At 33.4% G+C, this 18,834-nt stretch overlaps 1 protein-coding gene across 4 annotated transcripts; it reads right to left on the bottom strand.

Moving 5' to 3' along the window:
• Positions 1–1,510: 1,510 nt before the first annotated feature.
• LOC105171131 (Eukaryotic aspartyl protease family protein) lies at positions 1,511–8,024 on the bottom strand. 4 transcript variants are annotated; one of them, XM_088885256.1, is made up of 11 exons: positions 7,728–8,024; positions 7,354–7,618; positions 6,052–6,190; positions 4,376–4,614; positions 4,047–4,274; positions 3,821–3,959; positions 3,650–3,720; positions 3,472–3,571; positions 2,512–2,572; positions 2,274–2,345; positions 1,511–2,024 (listed from the first exon to the last, which is right to left on the bottom strand). In XM_088885256.1, exons 3-11 carry the CDS (start codon positions 6,178–6,180, stop codon positions 1,807–1,809), a joined length of 1,257 nt encoding a protein of 418 aa, XP_088741382.1. In that variant the 5' UTR covers positions 6,181–6,190; positions 7,354–7,618; positions 7,728–8,024; the 3' UTR covers positions 1,511–1,806. The 4 variants fall into 4 exon arrangements, with proteins under 4 accessions (XP_088741382.1, XP_088741379.1, XP_088741380.1 ...); XM_088885253.1 differs by having other exon boundaries at positions 7,354–7,871; XM_088885254.1 differs by having other exon boundaries at positions 4,047–4,133; positions 7,354–7,871.
• Positions 8,025–18,834: the final 10,810 nt, after the last annotated feature.

Below are 18,834 nucleotides of genomic sequence, written 5' to 3'. Positions count from 1 at the left end.
TTATATCTTGCGTACTGAATGCGGAGAAATACTAATATTATTAAAGTTGTTTTGAAGTTGTTGATTATTATTTTAAGTCGAGCTCATAATTAAAGTAAGGGATAAAATACATTGACAACCCCTGTTATTAAATCAAAATATACAAGTACCTCTTATCTTTTGCAAAATTATAAATACATCCCTTGATATTCTAATTATAATTACAACTACACCCCTCTCTAGAGACAAAGTTTACACAAACACCTCTTGAAAATCACTATATTAACACCCCTAAAAAGGATATAACTGTAATTTTACCAAAAAGAAAAGAATTTTTTATATTCTGACCTAATTCTAGAGAACTTCACTGCAATTTATCCTTAAAGTGATGAACTACCTACAGAAAGAGTAGCTGTCCAGATTGATGCATAAAATTTTTTAAAGGTATAATTGTGTCAACTTGGCATTTTCGAAGTTTCAAACAATAACTATAATTGATTATGAAAATATTTAAATTTGAAATAATATTTATGGTGTATGACTTCCTAATTTTCATAATTAATCATAAGCAAATGTGGATTGCAATTAAATTTTAAAAATAACCTCACTCTTAGGGTTGATAAAAGAATTGGACATAGAAATACATAATTTAAAAAATATTGTAATATGATTAAAAGCTATACACTAAAACTTTTTTATCAACATGGGATATACATGTAACTTAATACCAAAGCAATCATTGAAAAAAAAGCCGAACAACGCAAAACAAGGCTAAGATCCCATAAACAAATTTGAAGTTAGGATTCGAGTCCCACCAGACATTGGTATTTGTTTCATTTTATATAAATTATTGTAATTTGTTATTGTTTTTCGTCGTATTGATGTATTGATTAAATTGATTATTTTTAAAAAAACAAGGACAGAACTCAACTGCAGAGCAAATTGGCAGCTTAAGTTAGAGGATCATTCATTAACCAAACCATTAGTGTTAGTGTGAGCTAATAACATCAGACATAATAGAAAGTTTGCAGCAACAGACAACATGAGAACCCAGGCTGTCTCTTTGGAGTCATGTGACCTAAAATATACAATAAAGCTTGGCAGCCAAATAAAAAACAGAACATATAACTGCTCCTTAGATTGAGAATACAGCTGCATTATGCTAAGTTTGGTAAGGGCAAACAAGAACCTCCCTTAATTTACTGCAAAACTCAAAATATCTCAACATAAATTATTCTTCAGTACTTGTCAAGTGGACAGGTTTTCCTCTTTTGTTTGATATGACCTGGAGACAACCTTATCTCGAAAAATTAAAGTAAAAAAGAGTCGAAGACCAAATAATCCTCACATTAGTATTGGATAATAAGAATGTTGGATCCGAATATCTTGCTTTCCGATTGAAAAAATACGCATAATTCAATTAGCAAAAGACAGGACATCATGGACAAAGTGCAGAAACATCACTTGACCATAAAGAATATATGAACAGATAGACACAAATCAAAGAATTAAGAGACTAGTTGCTGGGAAATGACTGTCAAAATGAGTGATACATATATTATACAACCAAAATTGAGGAGTTACATATATATCCCTATGAAAAGAAATGTTATGGTTACATACAACGGTATGTAAGTGGTGAAGGATAAATGAAAGAAATGAAGTGCTATATAGAAACTCTATGCATCACCACCCTATTTCAAAGCCTAAAAATAGAAGAAAGGATGGTGAATCATGTTAATGATGCAATAAAAAAAAAGGGCACAACTATAATAGTAGGAACCAGAATTTACATGTAAACTACAGGGAGCGTTATGGTTTATAAATTTACGACGAGATATGTGCAATGATCAGCAATAAGAAGAACTTAGCCGAATATGACAGGCGTGTGCAGGAGGACTTGGAAGGTGTTCTTCCGGCAACTGCAGGGGGAACTGCATTACCATTAGGCGCACTTTGCTGCTCTGCTGTCGGCAGTGAATTAGGAGAGTTGCTATTACCTGATGAATTCAGTGGCACTCTATCTCCATAATCAAGATCCTGACCTGAAACAATTCATATATTTCAGATTAATCGTGTGCAATAGAGTGAGAAATTATATCTTGGGAGAGAATACGTTTATCTGGATGTATACATATGCATACATGTAGGAAGAGTTCATTCTACTAGGAATGACATATTCATGAGTATTAGATTTCCACAAAGCGCAGAAAACGACAGTTATGATTGCAAAGTCATTGCTTACAAAGGATAAAATTCCACGTCTATAAGCTATAAAGGTCTCAGATGCTTACAATTTGAACGCGACCAGCCCAGCTTGAAATTTTCCCTATCAAATACAATCTGGTATCCCGTCATGAAGTTCTCTGCAAGCAACAATCATCTTGACACATAAATACGATAGGTTTCTTTGTATGCCTGCTATGTGGAACAGTGTATTTAAATATCTCTATTTTCCAGAATAAGGGTGTAAACTCATGGCATGCTCATTGTAAAAGTTACGAGTTCATTTAAATTCTAATATGGTCTTACGTCCAATTGTCCCGATGGTTTGATCTGTGGGTTGTATTGCCAAACAAAATCCAACAGCACCCTGCACCACCAAGACACCACTCAGAGGTTCGGCAGTTTCAAGTCCTAAGTGTCATCATTCATGTACACATGCAAAGAGATGCACAACTTCAGAAGAGAAAATATTGGCTAGTACAACATGCTTTCTCAACTATATATAACAATTATTGGTCAAAGATATAATCAGATATTTATTAACCTAAGCTAAAAAAATCTGACCACATTCAGAACAGGTGTTCCTCACTATATATCATCCCAAGACAATAAATTGTTTTAGATTTACTTTATATGGATTCATCACCTTGAGGATTCCATTCACTGCCATAAATATGCCTCTAGTCCAAACAGGTGATCTCACAGATCTCATTCTTATTAAGTAATGCAAACCTCTAAAAATTCTCAGAGATCTTATGCTTATGAGCATTGCTAACATGTACTGGACAAACATTACAGAGATGCAGACTAAAACTACACCTTTGCAACTTTTGAACCCAAACAAGATCATTTCATGAGGCAAAGCAGCAATTTAAGGCCTGTTTTGTGTCTTTCTACGTTAGAAAATTGAGTTAATCACCCCTTTCATTATCCATAGTGCCATTCGGTTATTTTATAAATTGTTATGCAAAATCAATTATTTTTAAAACTTGATTTCTTAAAATAAAATATCATATAATGAAATACAAACCAATGCGGAATACCTTTTGCTAAGTAAAGAATTGCAACAAGTTTTTATCATTTTTGCCATTCAAAGGTCTTCTTTAAATACCATAACCTATTAGCTTCTGAAAATTTGATTTTAAATCGAATCTTCAAATAATTAGTCAGAAACAGAGAAGCTCTAGGGATCATTAACTATGAACATAGAGAAGATGTAAAAGTCAGTCCTGCTAGACAAAACAAGTAGGGGTTAGAAAACAAAACCTGAGTGCCGTAGATCACAAAAACAGGATCTTTGACAACAAAACTGTTGGATGTTGCGAACTTCAGAGTCAAAGAAGGAATCTTAGGCTCTCCTTGAGAACTGTTAAACATAAAATAATTAACTCTAGCACATTAATTGAGCAGGTGAGGTTAATACACAGTCAACACAAGCAAATACCTGGACTTGTAGCAATACTGCCATGGGTATCCTTCAAAACTAGACTTGGAAGCATTTACTTGTCTGTCAAACTATGAGTAAAACAGTAATTCAAAACAAAATCGCATGCTTTTATGACAGATAGCAGGATTAATCAAAGGGGAGAAGAAAAAGATATGTAGAAGAATATACCTCATCAACCACTCTTTCGTATATTTGATCTGGAAGAAATGTGAATGATGTCCCACTATCAACCAGCATTTCAAAGTTTGTATTGTCAAGACATGAACTTCCAATGCAGCATGCATCCACTCCAATAATATAAGTCAAGCTGTGCCATGAGTTAACCAAATATATCTTCAATGTATAGTCAAAACATAAACGAAATTAGCATCTATTATGAGAATATAATGTTTACTTTTTGCCGTCCAAAGGCAAAAATGGAGTAGTTTGTTGGCTAGCAACTCCCTGGTCCCCAAAGAATAGTCTCCCTGAATCATCTTCGCTGAAACATAGAGAAAAAGAGTTCCGGATATATCCATCTTTTGCAAGAAAACTTGGGACAGAAATTTCTCCAAGTCCCAGACCCAAAAGACCATCAGGCGCAACTCCATTCAGGTAACCACCAGTTTGTTTACTACCACATCTAAAATAGAATAACATACAAGTATCACAGTAAGTAGCACAAAAAGTATTTTTCTACAGTAGTTCTTGGGGATATTGAAGTATAAACAAAATAAGACGCACCCAATAATAACTGGAGCGCTCACAGATTTGTTGGATACAGAATGGCCTGGCACAAGATGCAGAACCTCTTCAACCAGAAATCCAGAAGTTGAGGTATCGTCTGAATAGTAGTTGATTGTATATGGACATTGCTGCTTAGGATTCGGACAATTTGGGCCTAATTCGCATAACTTATGACTGCAAGAGAGGGGCTTGCTAGTGCTAGAGCCAGAAGGATTGTACTCATTAAGATCTTTATCCTGCATAATAGATGCCCCAAAAATGAGGGAGCACCTGCCAATCAATCATTTGGAATAAGTGATAAACATGTTGCTAATTTAAATAGAACTTCACAGCTCTTTCATGAATGCGCAAAGTTTTCTGATAGCTGTATTTATTACAAACAAATTGCAGCCACCCCCCTGCCCAATAATACAAATATCAGATCAGACAACTGTTTTTACAACTTATGAACTTAGCTTACGCAACCAAAACTATAGTCAAGGCAAATACGGTGTATAAATTATGACGGAAGCCACCTTTTTGTAACCCTAACACTTCCTTAGAGTCCTATAAGTCTTTATCAGCTTCTTATAACTCTTTAATGAACTCTAGTGAGAAAAATAAGGCTCCTAAAGGAGCCTATAAAAGAAAGAAATAGCTCTTTAAGGAACAGGAACATATGTAGCGAAGATCTAACCCTTTCTAGGTAACATTTTCTGATTCTATTCACCACTAGTACCAACACTTGAATGGATTAGGGTTGGCTTTGTACAACCTCCTCGGTTAATCAAGAAAAGGAAAAAATGTATAATATAAGAGGATAGACCTCTACTTTTTTAGATTATGTCTTCACAAATACTAACATATAGATCGCACAGCAAAATAAAAATTACTTTTCTCCCATAGAAAGGTAAGTAACTGCAAAGCTCTGAGAATGAAATTCCGTGTATTAAAAATGGAAATATATCTGTCAAGAATCAAAACCAAACTTAATTTTTTCAAAGCCCTATTATAAGATAGGTACATCATATCAGATATGGCAGTCAAAAGAGCTCCTGTTGAACGCAGGCCAAAGATTTGCTCAGGTTTCATCGAATAGAACAAAAAGCAAATACAGATCGAGCATTAGTAGTACATCTTTGCCAACAGTAATCGGTTATAAATGAGACTTCAGAATGAATTGTCTTACCAGACACTCATACCAGTCTATGAAGATTTCATTTTAAGTCAGTTACCATAAAGAAAACTAGAAACAAATGGTTTTCCAAATTCTGGAAATTTTAGATACGAGGGCTGCTCAACAAAATAAGTAGATTTAAAATATTAGCAAAATAGGACAATAGATAATGCCAAAACATCGACAGATAATATCAGAAACATTGAAAATTACCATATTAAGTTCACATTCAGTTACATGATATCTGTGCCTTCTTCAGTTGCCATGCTCTCAAGTTAAGAGAGAAGAAGACAATTTTAATTTTACACCATGAAAGTTGTCCAAATTACTACTGGAATTTGTAACCCAACCGAAATTGAGCAGCTGTAAAAACAGCCCCTCTGAGTCTCTATAGGACTACAATTGCAAATCTTGGCATTTTTCTTTAATGTATGGAAAAAAAGCCATGAAGAAGGAATGTCAATCTGAATCAACAATAAAGGTGCACATTGATCATTGGAAAAGAATGCCTGCATACCAGACTGCTGTAATAACTGGAGGATAAAGGTGCACATTGTACACAATCACAGGGAACCCAGAATAGATCACTTCCAGCATCCAACGCGACAAGAAAAGAAACTTTTGGTGTTCCTATGTCAATCCACATATAATGTAGCCTATAGAAATAAGGTGAAACAAAATGAGTGTCGATATCCTTAACTGTAATAATGGTGAGAGAAGACTTCTAAACTATGAAATTATATAGATAAAATATGATCTCTTTCAATAGGTTGCCTTCTCAAAAGATAAGCATGTGGCTTTGATTATGAATGTTGTGCCGAGGGCCAAAGAATAATGTGAACCATTCACTATGATGATAGGCAAGGCGAAGCTCACAACTAGAAATGTTGTATTTTATGTAGTGTCCAAAAGAAGTATCCCCTACTTTGGAATTCATTCGGCATTGATGTAGAGCGAATCTGGCATAAGAATATATATTTCTATGTTCAAATGTCTTTTCCATGAAAAAGTTGTGATTGGTGTACTATCACGTCAAAACTATGTTTCAGTGAATAACCCTGTTCCAGAGAAGAAGCTAGCACCTATTTTTGTCCAACTGCAATCTGGCATTATTTTAGAACAGCGCCAAAAAGGAAATATTAATGAGTCAATAACATAGTTCAATGTGACACAGAGCATACTACCAAGATCTTAACAGACAGTCCCCAGAATTACTAACAATAATTTGTAACTTCCTATTGCACAATAAGGGTTTCTTTGAATTATATACATTAATGAACTTTTAAGCAAAACTATGGTTTTCTTTAACTTCTTCAAAAAAAAAAATTCCTATTCCTTAAATTGTGACACAATGCTATTCCATCAATCTTCAGCTAAAATCAGCTGTTTTCATTAGTCAATCTTACATTAAACATTTTCCACCACAAAAATCGAAAACAGAAAAGCTCAAAGCAGGGAAATTTAGCATCACAAATAATGAAATTACTTGTTTCGGCACAAATGTGCCACTCACACAATTTGCCAAATACTTGCCTTTTTCTAATAAATAGGTCTCTACCTGTTTCCCCTTAGAGCAGATAAAACAAAACTAGATGAAAGCAACACATTTCTAAAACAAAATCTTAACTATAACTAAACTTCATTAACATGTACCAGTAGAATTTCCCATTAAACCCACAGTGCGGTGAAATCAAAGTTAGTAAAACAATTCAATGCGAACTGTCTGCATCTCAATCAAAAGATCTAAAAAAATAAACAAAACCAAACAAAGACACAGAGATTGGGGGGGGGGGGGGGGGGGCGGGAGAGAGAGAGAGACCATCCAAAGTCATTTCCGAGGGGTAATGTGGCGCTACCCTCAGAAGGGTAGAGAAATTGGAATTGAGGGTTCAGCTTAAGCGTCTGCCGCTGCACATCGCTGCTCAACAGCCGCCGGTAGTACTCCAAGCTCCGCCTCTGCGGCCAAAAACCAAAACCACCACCACCTCCTTCACCCCCATTCTCTAAAACCCTAACACCCTGGTGCGCCTTAGCTTCCTCCGAAAACCTGTGAACCAGTCTTGCAGAATACACAATTGGCTCCGCTAATCCACCATGAATGCACAAAACAAAAAGCAAACCCAGCAAAATCAACCGCATCTCCACAGACAAGAGGAGATCAAAGAAAAAAAAAAAAAAAAACTCGAGACTGACCGGTGGAAGTGTATATATATGTATGTATGTATCTCACCACTGTATGTGCAGTTGGTAGGCCTACAGTGGAAGAGGGAAAAGTAAATGCTTGTATTCTGGTGAGAGGGATGGAAGAAGTGAAGAGAGATAAGGGTGCTAAATTGCGCCGGGGTGGCACAGAGAGAGAGAGAGAGGAGCGGTGAGTTGAGTTGCTTTTTGTGAGAAACGAGGAGTGAGGAAGAAGACGCAGAGCAGAGATCAGGAGACGCGCGTACTGCGCACCCTGGCGCACTCTAAGACGCTCCACCGAAAAAGGAAAGTGGTAGAAAATTTATTATACATTTTCATACATATATATATATAAATATATATAAAAAGATATATGATTTGACAATGAACAATATTTTTTGTCTTCTTACTACCCAACATCAAACATACTATACTTATTTTATATTATCTCCAAAAATAAATCCAAACATACACACTATTTCTAACTTATACTTATTTATTTTTGTTTTTCTCTCTTTATCTCAACAAAACACCTCAAAACAAGTTAAAAATAAAACCAAACATTATGATTGGGTTTGTTCGTTTACATGAATAGCAGCTCGCGACCAATTATCTCTTGGTCTGATGGTTGATCATAATATTAAAATTTCATGAGCAAATTTAAGGTATGGATCTGAACTTTATTAAACGTATAGGTATTTATCTCACTTTATGTTAAAATATTTGTTACTCAAAAAGATGAATAAGGGCTTCAGATGATTTAATTTTCAAATAAAATGCAACGGCCTAACTTAAAATTTTATATAATAATAAATACTTTTTATTATTAAAAAGTTATATATACTGCCAATGTGTATTAAAATTATGTGATCCTTAAATACAGAGTTGAAATTGTCAATTTGACTTTTATTGTATTTTTTTTTTATAAAAATAGGACGAGATAGAAAAAAATTAAAAAAAAAATATCTCACTTAATTCATAAAAAATTAAAAAATAAATAAAATCATAGTATATAATCTACAACACATTTTATGAATTCACCGTAAAATCAGAATATATTGATAATTTTTTTAAATAATAAAATTTCAGGAAAAATTCGATGTAATTTATCTTTATTTATTTTATTATTTTTCTTCCTCGAATTTTGATATTTTGAGATACTATCCAAACAAGTCCATACAAGAAAAAAGGCCACTCTTGAAAAATAAGGGTTTTAGGATAAAATTATATCAAATATTTTTTATGAATTCATATATTTTATAATATATTTTAAAATTTCATAAAGTATTATGTTTTATTTTTAAAAATAAATTAACCTTTCTGAAATATTTAGATGAAATAAGATAACAAAACTTATAAAATTTTTGTTTTTTTAAAAGAATTTATAAGCTTTTATTATTATTATTATTATTATTATTTATCTTACAAATTTCTTTTTCAAAAATAATTGCCAAGCACTTGTCAATATTTCAAAGAGGTTATAAGTTCACTCAAACACATTTTGAACAGACGAAGATTCGCCACAATTACAAATATACCCCTAATAAATAGGTCGGAGAACGTGCAAATGAATTAAAATTTAAATATTTTTACTCAAACCAAGTTAATCTCACACATAAATTTAAAAAATTGACAAACAAAACTTGTCGAAATAAAATAATTATATACACTAAATATAAACCCGCCAATACACTATATATAAATTGAACTCGATATTTGTCGGAGTAAGGATCATATAAGCCAGCCATCGCCAGTCCGTATCACATTCATATGCAAAACAACATCTAAAAAATGTAACCTAGTCTTTATTGGATTAAGTATTATACGTACGCCACTCCCAACTAATCATATATCTATATAAACTGACGAGCTATATGTCCTTAACGAGACTCGTGCTTGGCCACTGCGACCCCGCAACACTTCGTGCGTTATCATGAGGTTCCCACTTGGTTATTGCCACGCCAACCCATAATACATTTACATAAAGCGGCGGGTTTTATGCTTCTAATGAGGCTCAAACTCGTAAAAATTAGTGACGCTAAAAGTGTTCGTTTTGGTTATTCGAAGCAAAATGTTCAGCTTGATTTAATAAAAATCGAATTTATTTCGATTCGGTTCAGTTTTGTACAAATTAATCAAAAATTAAAAGAAATATAATACAATATCGTAAGATTACGATATTGTGTTAGTTAAAAAATATTTATAAATAATAATTACAATCATACATACATTAAGATATTTAAGATATATATTATATATACATATAAAAATTTGATATTTCGGAATAAAATATTGAAACTGAATTGAATATTAATTATTTTTTAAAAAATAATCTAATATTGTATTGAATTATTCATTCAGTATTCAATAAAAATAAAATTTTCGATTCCATCAGTTAATCAAAAATTGCACATCCCAAAATGAAACCAAAAAGGAAAAAGAAAAAAATAATTCTCGGGGGTGGGGTGGGGAGGGGGGGGGGGGTTGGATGGAGATGTGTGAAAAGGGAAATGAATTTTGGAATTAATTAGTGGGTGGGGCCTTATGGCCCTTTTGCCAATCTTTGTCTTGGTGGTTCATAGGTCGCCACATAAACCATCTGCCCCTTTCACATAATTTCCGAAATATCTCAATAGGTACATAACTTTTAAGTAATATCTCACACATCCCTATCATACTTAAATATGATAAATGCATACATAAAAAAATGTGATAAATTATAATGAGCTCTACTGGCCTGTCTTAATTATAATTATTTTATTTTTGTTTGAAAAATTATAAATATCTCCTAATTTTAATTTTCGTCTAATAAATACTCCATCATAATAAAGTCCCCCTACAGTGGCTATTATTAGGCGATCGCTAGTTTTAGAGAAATATCTGTAATTTTTTAAATAATTTGAAGATATTTATAATTATAATAAATTTAAAAAAAATTCGTTGTAATTTACTTTAAAAAAAGAAAAAGAGAAAATTGAGTTTGAGTTGAAGCCAAAACTTCGAGATCCGTTCCAAGACTCACATATGAGATGCAATGTAGGGCTAGCAGACGAGTTCAGCCGGCTCGTGAACTCGAGTTTTAGCTCGAACTCGATTTTTAGCTCGACCTCGAGTTCAATTATGTCTGTTCAGCTCGTGAGCTTTATCTTTTTTTTTTTAATATATTATAATTATTAATCAATATTATATATTTTATTTTGGATAATAATAAATCATGGTACTTTTATTTATATATTTAATCTTTATACAAAAATAAATTTAATCAACTTTATGTTGTGTTATACACATATAAACTTTATGTTATTTTAATTTATATTTATATTGTGTTATACTTTTTGGATATTGACAAGTAATTTACTTATGATTTTTTTATCTATTTCTGAATTTTATATTTATATCAAAATACATATTATGCATTTTGCAATCTATTTTATTACTTATAAATTAATGTCAAAATTTTGTGATTTCTATTAATTAATCTAATAATAATAATATAATAATAATAGTGATGGTTGGATAATTTTTAATTATTTTTATTATTATTTTATTATATATATAATGAGATCAAAAAGTCTAATCAATAATTACGATATCTTAAAAAGATTGTGTCTGTTAGATCATATTAGACGATATGATTTAAAATCACGATTTTAAATTATTTAGTATTAATCTATTTTCTACAATTTTAAATTATTTAGCATAACTTTTTTGGTATATTTTACTGATTAGATTACTATTAAACTAATCAGTAATTTATATTTATAAATAAATTAAAATTTCATACTATATTTTGGTATATTTATAATATAGTATACATTATGCAATCTATTTTTTTTACTTATAAATTTATGCAAAAATTTGGTGATTCCCATGATTTAATCTAATGATAAAAAATAAATTAGTTGGAGCTCAAGCTCATTATAGGAGTTGAGCTCGAGCTCGAGCCAGAAACTCAAAATCGAGCTCAAGCTCGAGATCGCCAAAAAATATCAAGCTCGACTAGTTTATACCCCTAATCCAATATAGTGAATCCCAAATTGAACCAAAACTGCAAAAAGTCAAATTTGTAGGATAAAAAATATAATTTTTCCTTTTAATTATATCAGTCTTTCTATATCATTACTCCCATAAATCTTGTGCAATGGAATGCATTATAAAAAAAATACTTAACAAATCAATAAATTTGTTATATCCAACCATCAATAATTAGAATAAATTACAATGAGGCCCATAAATTTTGGCTTAATTACAAATATATTTTCGTTGTTTAAAAATTATGAATACTCTATGATTTTAACGGTCGTCTAACAAGTAGTTCAATGTGTTAGTTTTTGTTATGTTTTCATCCATTTTTTGTGGTGAACTGATCAAAATGCCCTTGACAACAATAAATTATAATTTTATTTATTTTTCAAATTTTTTATTGAACTAAGTGGATGATATTTTTTTAAAAAAAAATCAAATTCTTCCATCCACATCGTCTGATTTTTTTATAATTTTTTTTATTTTTTCAAAAAAAGCAGAGTTAACAATTTCAAACTCCATTCAACGATTAAATAATTTGATCAAATATCAAAAAAGTATTTATAATTTTTCAAATACGATAAGGTATTCATGATTATGTCAAATTTCAAAAGAATCCGTTGTAATTTATTATATATATTATTTAGGGGGGAAATGCAAGCAACCTTCTTATGATATCACAAATGAGCAAATTACCTCCTTATGAAAAAATAAATAGTGATTTACCTCTCTATATTTTTTTAAATACAATAATTTACCTCCCCCCGTGATTTTTAAAATGAAGCAATTTACTCCCCTGTATAAAGAGGTAAATTTGCTATATTTTTTTTCATAGAGGGATAATGTGCTCATTTTCAATATTACAGGGAGATAAATTGCTATTCTTTTTTTCGATAAATATAATTTTCCTAAATAGAAAAAGATATAGTACAACAATCATGAATCAAGTAGTGTTTCCTTCGACAGGCCAAGGGATACGCCACAATCTATAAAGTGCATGTGTACTAACAGAGCTAGTTAAGGTAATTTCAAGTATACGCTGTCTAACATTTTTCATAATTAAACTAGCTATAATATTCGAGTTCTACTCAATATGCTCGAGATAAATTGCTATTCATCCTATTATTTAGTGGTGGGGGTGGAGTATGAGAAAGAGCTTAATTGTGGTGAATAATATTGTGGAATGATGATTAGTGTGTGCTAATGTTTTATGCAAGAAGCATGCGTTGCTTTGATGCGAAGCATCACACATTATTTGAAACGTGCAAGCAAAACTGCAAGAACAACATCATTATCCCCCGCCCCCCCAATTAACTTTGGTAGCTCAACTGCACTAATCACTTCATTTACCACTTCTCATCTCATTGTTTTTTTTAAGTGAAAGCGAAGAACTCGATTATTTCTTGAATAAATTGATTACAATCACTAAAATAAAATATGGAAAAAATGCAAGTAACTCCCTTGTAATATCGTAAATAAGTAAATTACTCTCTTATGAAAAAACAAATAGCGATTTACCTTCCTGTATTTTTTAAATACAACAATTTATGTCCGTATATTTTTTAAAAGGGTTAAATCCATTTTGACCCCCTGTGATATAACAAAATATTAAAAACCACCTTATGAAATTTTTAATATCAAAAGTCACCCCTATGTTATCAATAAATAATCACACCGCCCCCTAGTCAATTTGAATATATTTTTTAGAAACAATGACTAAAATACCCTTCTAGTCAAACCGGTCAACTAGGCTTATTAATATATAATTATTTTAATTTATAATTTTTAATATTTATTTATAATACATATAATTGTAATTTATAAAAAAAATTAAAACATAACAATTATACCCCATCCCCCCACCCCCACCTCCATCTTCTTCCCCACCTCTATCTTCTTCCCCCCTCCCCCACCCCTTCCACCTCCAAACCCCCCTTCCCTCCCCCCTCCCCTGTCCTCCCGGCACACCTCCCCCCTCCCCTTACCTCACCCGCCGCCCAGATCTGGGTGACCGGCGTCGCCCAAAAATGAATTAAAGGCTAAATCTATATATTCAAAAAATGGTACGGCAAAAAGTTTTACAAAGAGTAAATTGCAAATGACCCCCTTGTGTTATTCGAAATATCATTTTACCCTCTATGCCTTATTGGTGAGGGGAATAATTTGCCTTTATTTAAAAAATATAAGGGAGTAAAATGATATTTTATTTTTGCACAAGGATTTATATGATATTTCGAATAACACAAAGAAATAATTTGTAATTTGCCCGAATAGTATAGTTTCTAATTTGAGCATTAAAGGTAGTTTTGCATGCTCAAATTTCAAGTTGAAACACGATTTTGCAGTTGGAATTTCGATAATAAATTATAATTATCTCATCAGCACAACTCACGACTTTATCATGTCGCGCTCTTCAAACGAGCAACTCTTTTCGAAATCTCAATTCTAACTAAGAATTATTGTAATTATATGCTTAAAAAATTACTTATATTTATTGGGTGAATAGCAATTTACCCCCTATAATATTGAAAATGAGCATATTACCCTCCTATGAAAAAAATATAACAATTTACCCCCTTGCACTTTTTAAAATGAAGCAATTTACCTCCTTATAAATTGCTTCATTTTAAAAATCATAGGGGGGTACACTGTTATATTTTAAAAGATACAGAGAGGTAAATTGCTATTTATTTTTTCATAAAAGAGTAATTTACTCATTTACGATATCACAAAGGGGTTGCTTGCATTTTTTCCTATATTTATTTATACCCTAAATGTTTAGTGCATATGAATATAATGAAATATTACGATTTTAATCTATAAACTAATATAGGGAAATATTACGATTTTAATCTATAAACTTTTGGAGCCACGATTTGATCTCTGATCTTTACAAATATTGACCCAATAAAAAATAGGCCTAGAAAAGTTTAGGGATCAAAATCGATTTTGATCTAATGTATATGGACTAAAATGTAATTTACCCACTTATAGTGCTTTTAGCTTTTATATTTGTGTGTGTATGAGAGAGTGAGAGATCCTAATAAAAAACGAACCTCCATAAGTTTAGGGATCAAAATTAGTATTAATAAAAAGTATAGAGACCAAAAGTGTAATTTACCCACTCCTAGTGCTTTTAACTTTTTTATAATTTGGGGACAAGTTAAATGAAAGTTAGATATTAAGTGTGTGTTTGTGAGAGAGAGAGATTATTCTAGTATCTTGCAGATTCCATGAAATCATTGAAAAGCAAGAAAGGAGAAAATTTTTCATCGACCCCACATGTCTTGTTTAATTGCTTATTGACCCTACACTTTCATTAAAGAAGTCACATGCGTCCTTTCTTTTGGGATCCTAAGTTGAGCAAGAGTGGTCATTATGAGTTAGTACTAATGGTTGCAATGCTCTCATACAACAATAAGAGGGGATTAAGGTTATTGGTTTTACACAATCTATATATAATACAATAAAATCATTAAAATTATCCATCTGACAGACCTGTATATACAGACGTGGATTGTCTCAATGAGCTTTGTTATCCTAAATAAAATTTAACAAATTTATAGATAAAAAAGAAAGTATTTATCCAAATGAGTCTACTCAATCTCAAGGATAAATATTGAATATTTATCCAACATATAATATTCTATAACTTATCCACATGAGAAATGTATTTTTTAAGAAATAAGTATATAATAAATAAATTAAAATTTATATTAACTTTTTTGAGAAAGAAATTTAAGTTAATGTGATAAGTATTGAGGCGTATCAGATTTTTGGACACCACAAAATCAAAGAATTTTCAAGAAAAATCCTAAGATCAACAAGAATAACCCTGCAAAACAAAGGTTAGCACACCAATACTTAAGTCAGTAATAGTTTAAAAAAAAAAAGAGTAAAGAGGACTTGAACTAAAGTGAATAGTAATAGAATAATGATAAAATTTATATATTTGTGTGGGGTGCAAAATATAGGCTCTTGACATAATAAGTGAGAGCTTGAGAGTGAGAGTTGAAGTTACCAAATAACTGCACAGGACCTCTATTTACAGATGTATATAGAGCAGGATACAGGGGTTTTGTGGAGAGTTCTATGCTATTTGAAAGCCCTTTGAATCAACTAACTCACTAAACAAACCGTTCATGATTTGGACATGAATTCACTGGGATACATCAAGTTGACTGAGACTTGCCAAGTTTTCCATCTGGGAATCCATGAGTCATTTACCATCAATCTACTATTAGCCACTTGGAGATATTTTCAAATGACGTGTCCTGATGTATTGACAATCTATATAACGTATCTGTCTAGCTACATGAAACGTGTCCGACTAAAATGGGCTTGTTTCTTGGGTCTGCCAACTCAGCAAAGTAGGAGGTAAACCTGCGGACTCTTACAAGCTAATGGTTCAGTTAAACTGACGCGACTCACTTGTGGGCCTAGTCTATAAGAATTTTAGGGGCCATCAAGTATAAAAAGTACAAATTCATATTGAAGACAAAAGTGAGTTTAAATTATTTTACTAGCTATTTACCTGAAAAAAATGAGTGAAGTTTTTGGATAATAACAAACAATGCTACACATATCTAAATTTTAATATAAAATAAATGACAATATTTTGAGGCAAAATAAAATTTCGAAGAGTATATTGAAACATAGCAACCAAAGAATGCATGATTTTGTTATTAAAAGATAAATAAACAAATAGTACTCGGGTTCTCCTTGTATGGAGTTCCTCAATTCTTCTTACATGAGAGTTCTTGTCCGCCTTTGTTTTCTTTCATCATTTTCAATTGCCTCACATCGTTCGTCTAGTGAGGTTCTTGAGCTTCCACTCCTTGGGGTTGCGACACTGCTAGCATTGTCGCTTTGTGCATGGGACCTCCGTTCTCGTTGCTTTGTGGGCATGGTTAGGGGATTTAGGGTTTCATGCTTAGTGTTTCTGGTGTTGTGTTGATTTGCTAGTAGTTATTTCTCACTTCTTTCTGTGCGGTTGTTCTCTATTTCTGTTTTCATAATTTCTCTTGGTCTATGGTTGTGTTAACCTTGATCTTGGTTTAGTTCGTTGTTTAGCTTTTCTTGTTTGTTTCTGATTCCCCCCTTCCCCGAACGGTTTTTATATTCTATTAATTTTTATTTTTGTACTTATTCTCTTTTCTTTGGCAGGTTTCATTGGAAAAGAGTTCGGGTTGGTTTAGCTGGCAACCTCACATCTCCCCTCGTCGACCTTCAGGCCATCTACTTTACTGGGGGATGGAGGCCTTCTGTTAAAGGTTGGGCAGGAATTTGAGGTTGAGCAAATTAGAACTACTCGAGGACAGTCATTCGGGACAGTCTTTGACGGTAGACTCGGGTCTTATAACTTGTATCTAGTGGGGCAGGTTGTTTTCTAGCAAACAATATAAATTCGAGGCTTTGGTTGTGTCGATCAAAAGCATGCTTAATCCAGTTAAGGGCCTCACGATGAAGAGGTTGGCAGAGGGGCGATTCCTTATCCGCTTTAACCATATTGTTGATTGACACAGGGCTTTGGAAGGGTGTATATGGAGTTTTGAGAAAGATATCTTGATCTATAATAGTCTTGGTGCGCATGACAACCTATGACTGTGGACTTGAACTGGTGTACGTGCTTGTGCATGACCTCTCACTGAGCAAGATGAATATGGGAGCGGTTCTCTCATAGACAATAAGCTAAGTCAATTCCGGCATATGGAGATGGAGGAGTCTGGCATAGATTTAGGGGGTCACGCTGCATATTCGGGTCGCATTGAATGTTACTCTACCTTTGACTAGAAACCTCGAATTTGTACACCAAAAGGGGAGGAATTATTGAATTCTTTCATTTATGAACTTTTCCAAAACTCCTATTACCTATGTGGCTGCATGGGTCATATCTCTAAATACTGCAAAGTTTGTTTCGAGGAAGAGTTTCAGGATTAGGGGAGGATATGCCATACGGTTCTTGGTTGTGGGCATCGATGAGTAGTTGGGGTTTTGGTCATCCTCGAGACAACTTGAAGTCATCCCCCCTCGATGCAGCCACACGTCCACTCAGATTCGGGGGCTGAATATGTTTGGTGTATTTGCAGATAGGCAGCCTAGGGAAACCACAGGCCAGGATAAGGCAAGCATGTTGTGTAGAATGCAAGAACTAGGGTTCAGCAAGGTGACAGGGAGGAGTTGGAGAGTGAGACGCTGTCCATGATTTGGGTATTTCCACAGTTTAATGGGCAAGAAGGTGGACAACAAACTTTCTACCCCTATATCCAGCTTAGAGTCACATGTTCTGGAGTCCTGAGTCCCTTGTCCCTTGGGTCGTGGGTGTTTGTGAATTATTAGTCAGTGTGGGCGAGGCTGGTGAAGGTAGGGAGTGCCAGGAGCTGCCCAGAGGTTAGGTTGAGCCGGGGCCCCAAGATATGGCTCGACCGATGTTGGTTGATGAGACGCTGGTGCTAGTTCCTGTTATGGTCTTAGAAAAAAAAAACAGAACTAGGACGTCCTTTTCCCGTGGCCAGCATGGTCACAAACGGGGGGCCCGAAGGGTGGCAAGCCCATGCAAACACGAAAAACATATTGGGATGATGGAACTGGGTGAAGGTTTAGTTAGAGATGCAAATTGTTGCCATATACTCGATGAGGAGTCAGAGGTTATCTTGGCAGAGGTTGCTATGCAACACCACCGCTTGCCATGATTCTATTAGTGTGGAATTGTCAGGGCTTGGGGTCCCCTTGGTTAGTTCGAACGCTTGGCAAGCTCATTCAGCTCCATAACCTCGCCTTAGTCTTTCTCTCAGAGACTAAGTGCAAGAAGCATTAGGGCGACGACTCAAGGAGAAGTTTAATTTGTTTATGCTCCAGTAGATTCGTGTGGCAAAGCTAGTGGTCTTATGCTCCTCTGGAGGAAGGACATCAACTTAACAATTCATTTTGTTCTCTAGCTCGCATATCGATGTTGGCATATCCAGGGAGGGTGGAACTGAGGGCAAGAGATTTATAGGAATATACAACCAACCTGAGGCAGCTCATAAGATGGAAACGTAACATCTCTTGCGGACGCTCAGTGATCAATTGGTACGGCCTTGGTTATGCACGGACC

The sequence above is a fragment of the Sesamum indicum genome, linkage group LG9 (assembly GCF_026168435.1).
Source record: "Sesamum indicum cultivar Baizhima isolate 11 linkage group LG9, ASM2616843v1, whole genome shotgun sequence".
NCBI lineage: Eukaryota > Viridiplantae > Streptophyta > Magnoliopsida > Lamiales > Pedaliaceae > Sesamum > Sesamum indicum.
The sequence above is the reverse complement of the archived record's forward strand: the minus strand, read 5'-3'. Positions and strand labels throughout refer to the sequence as shown.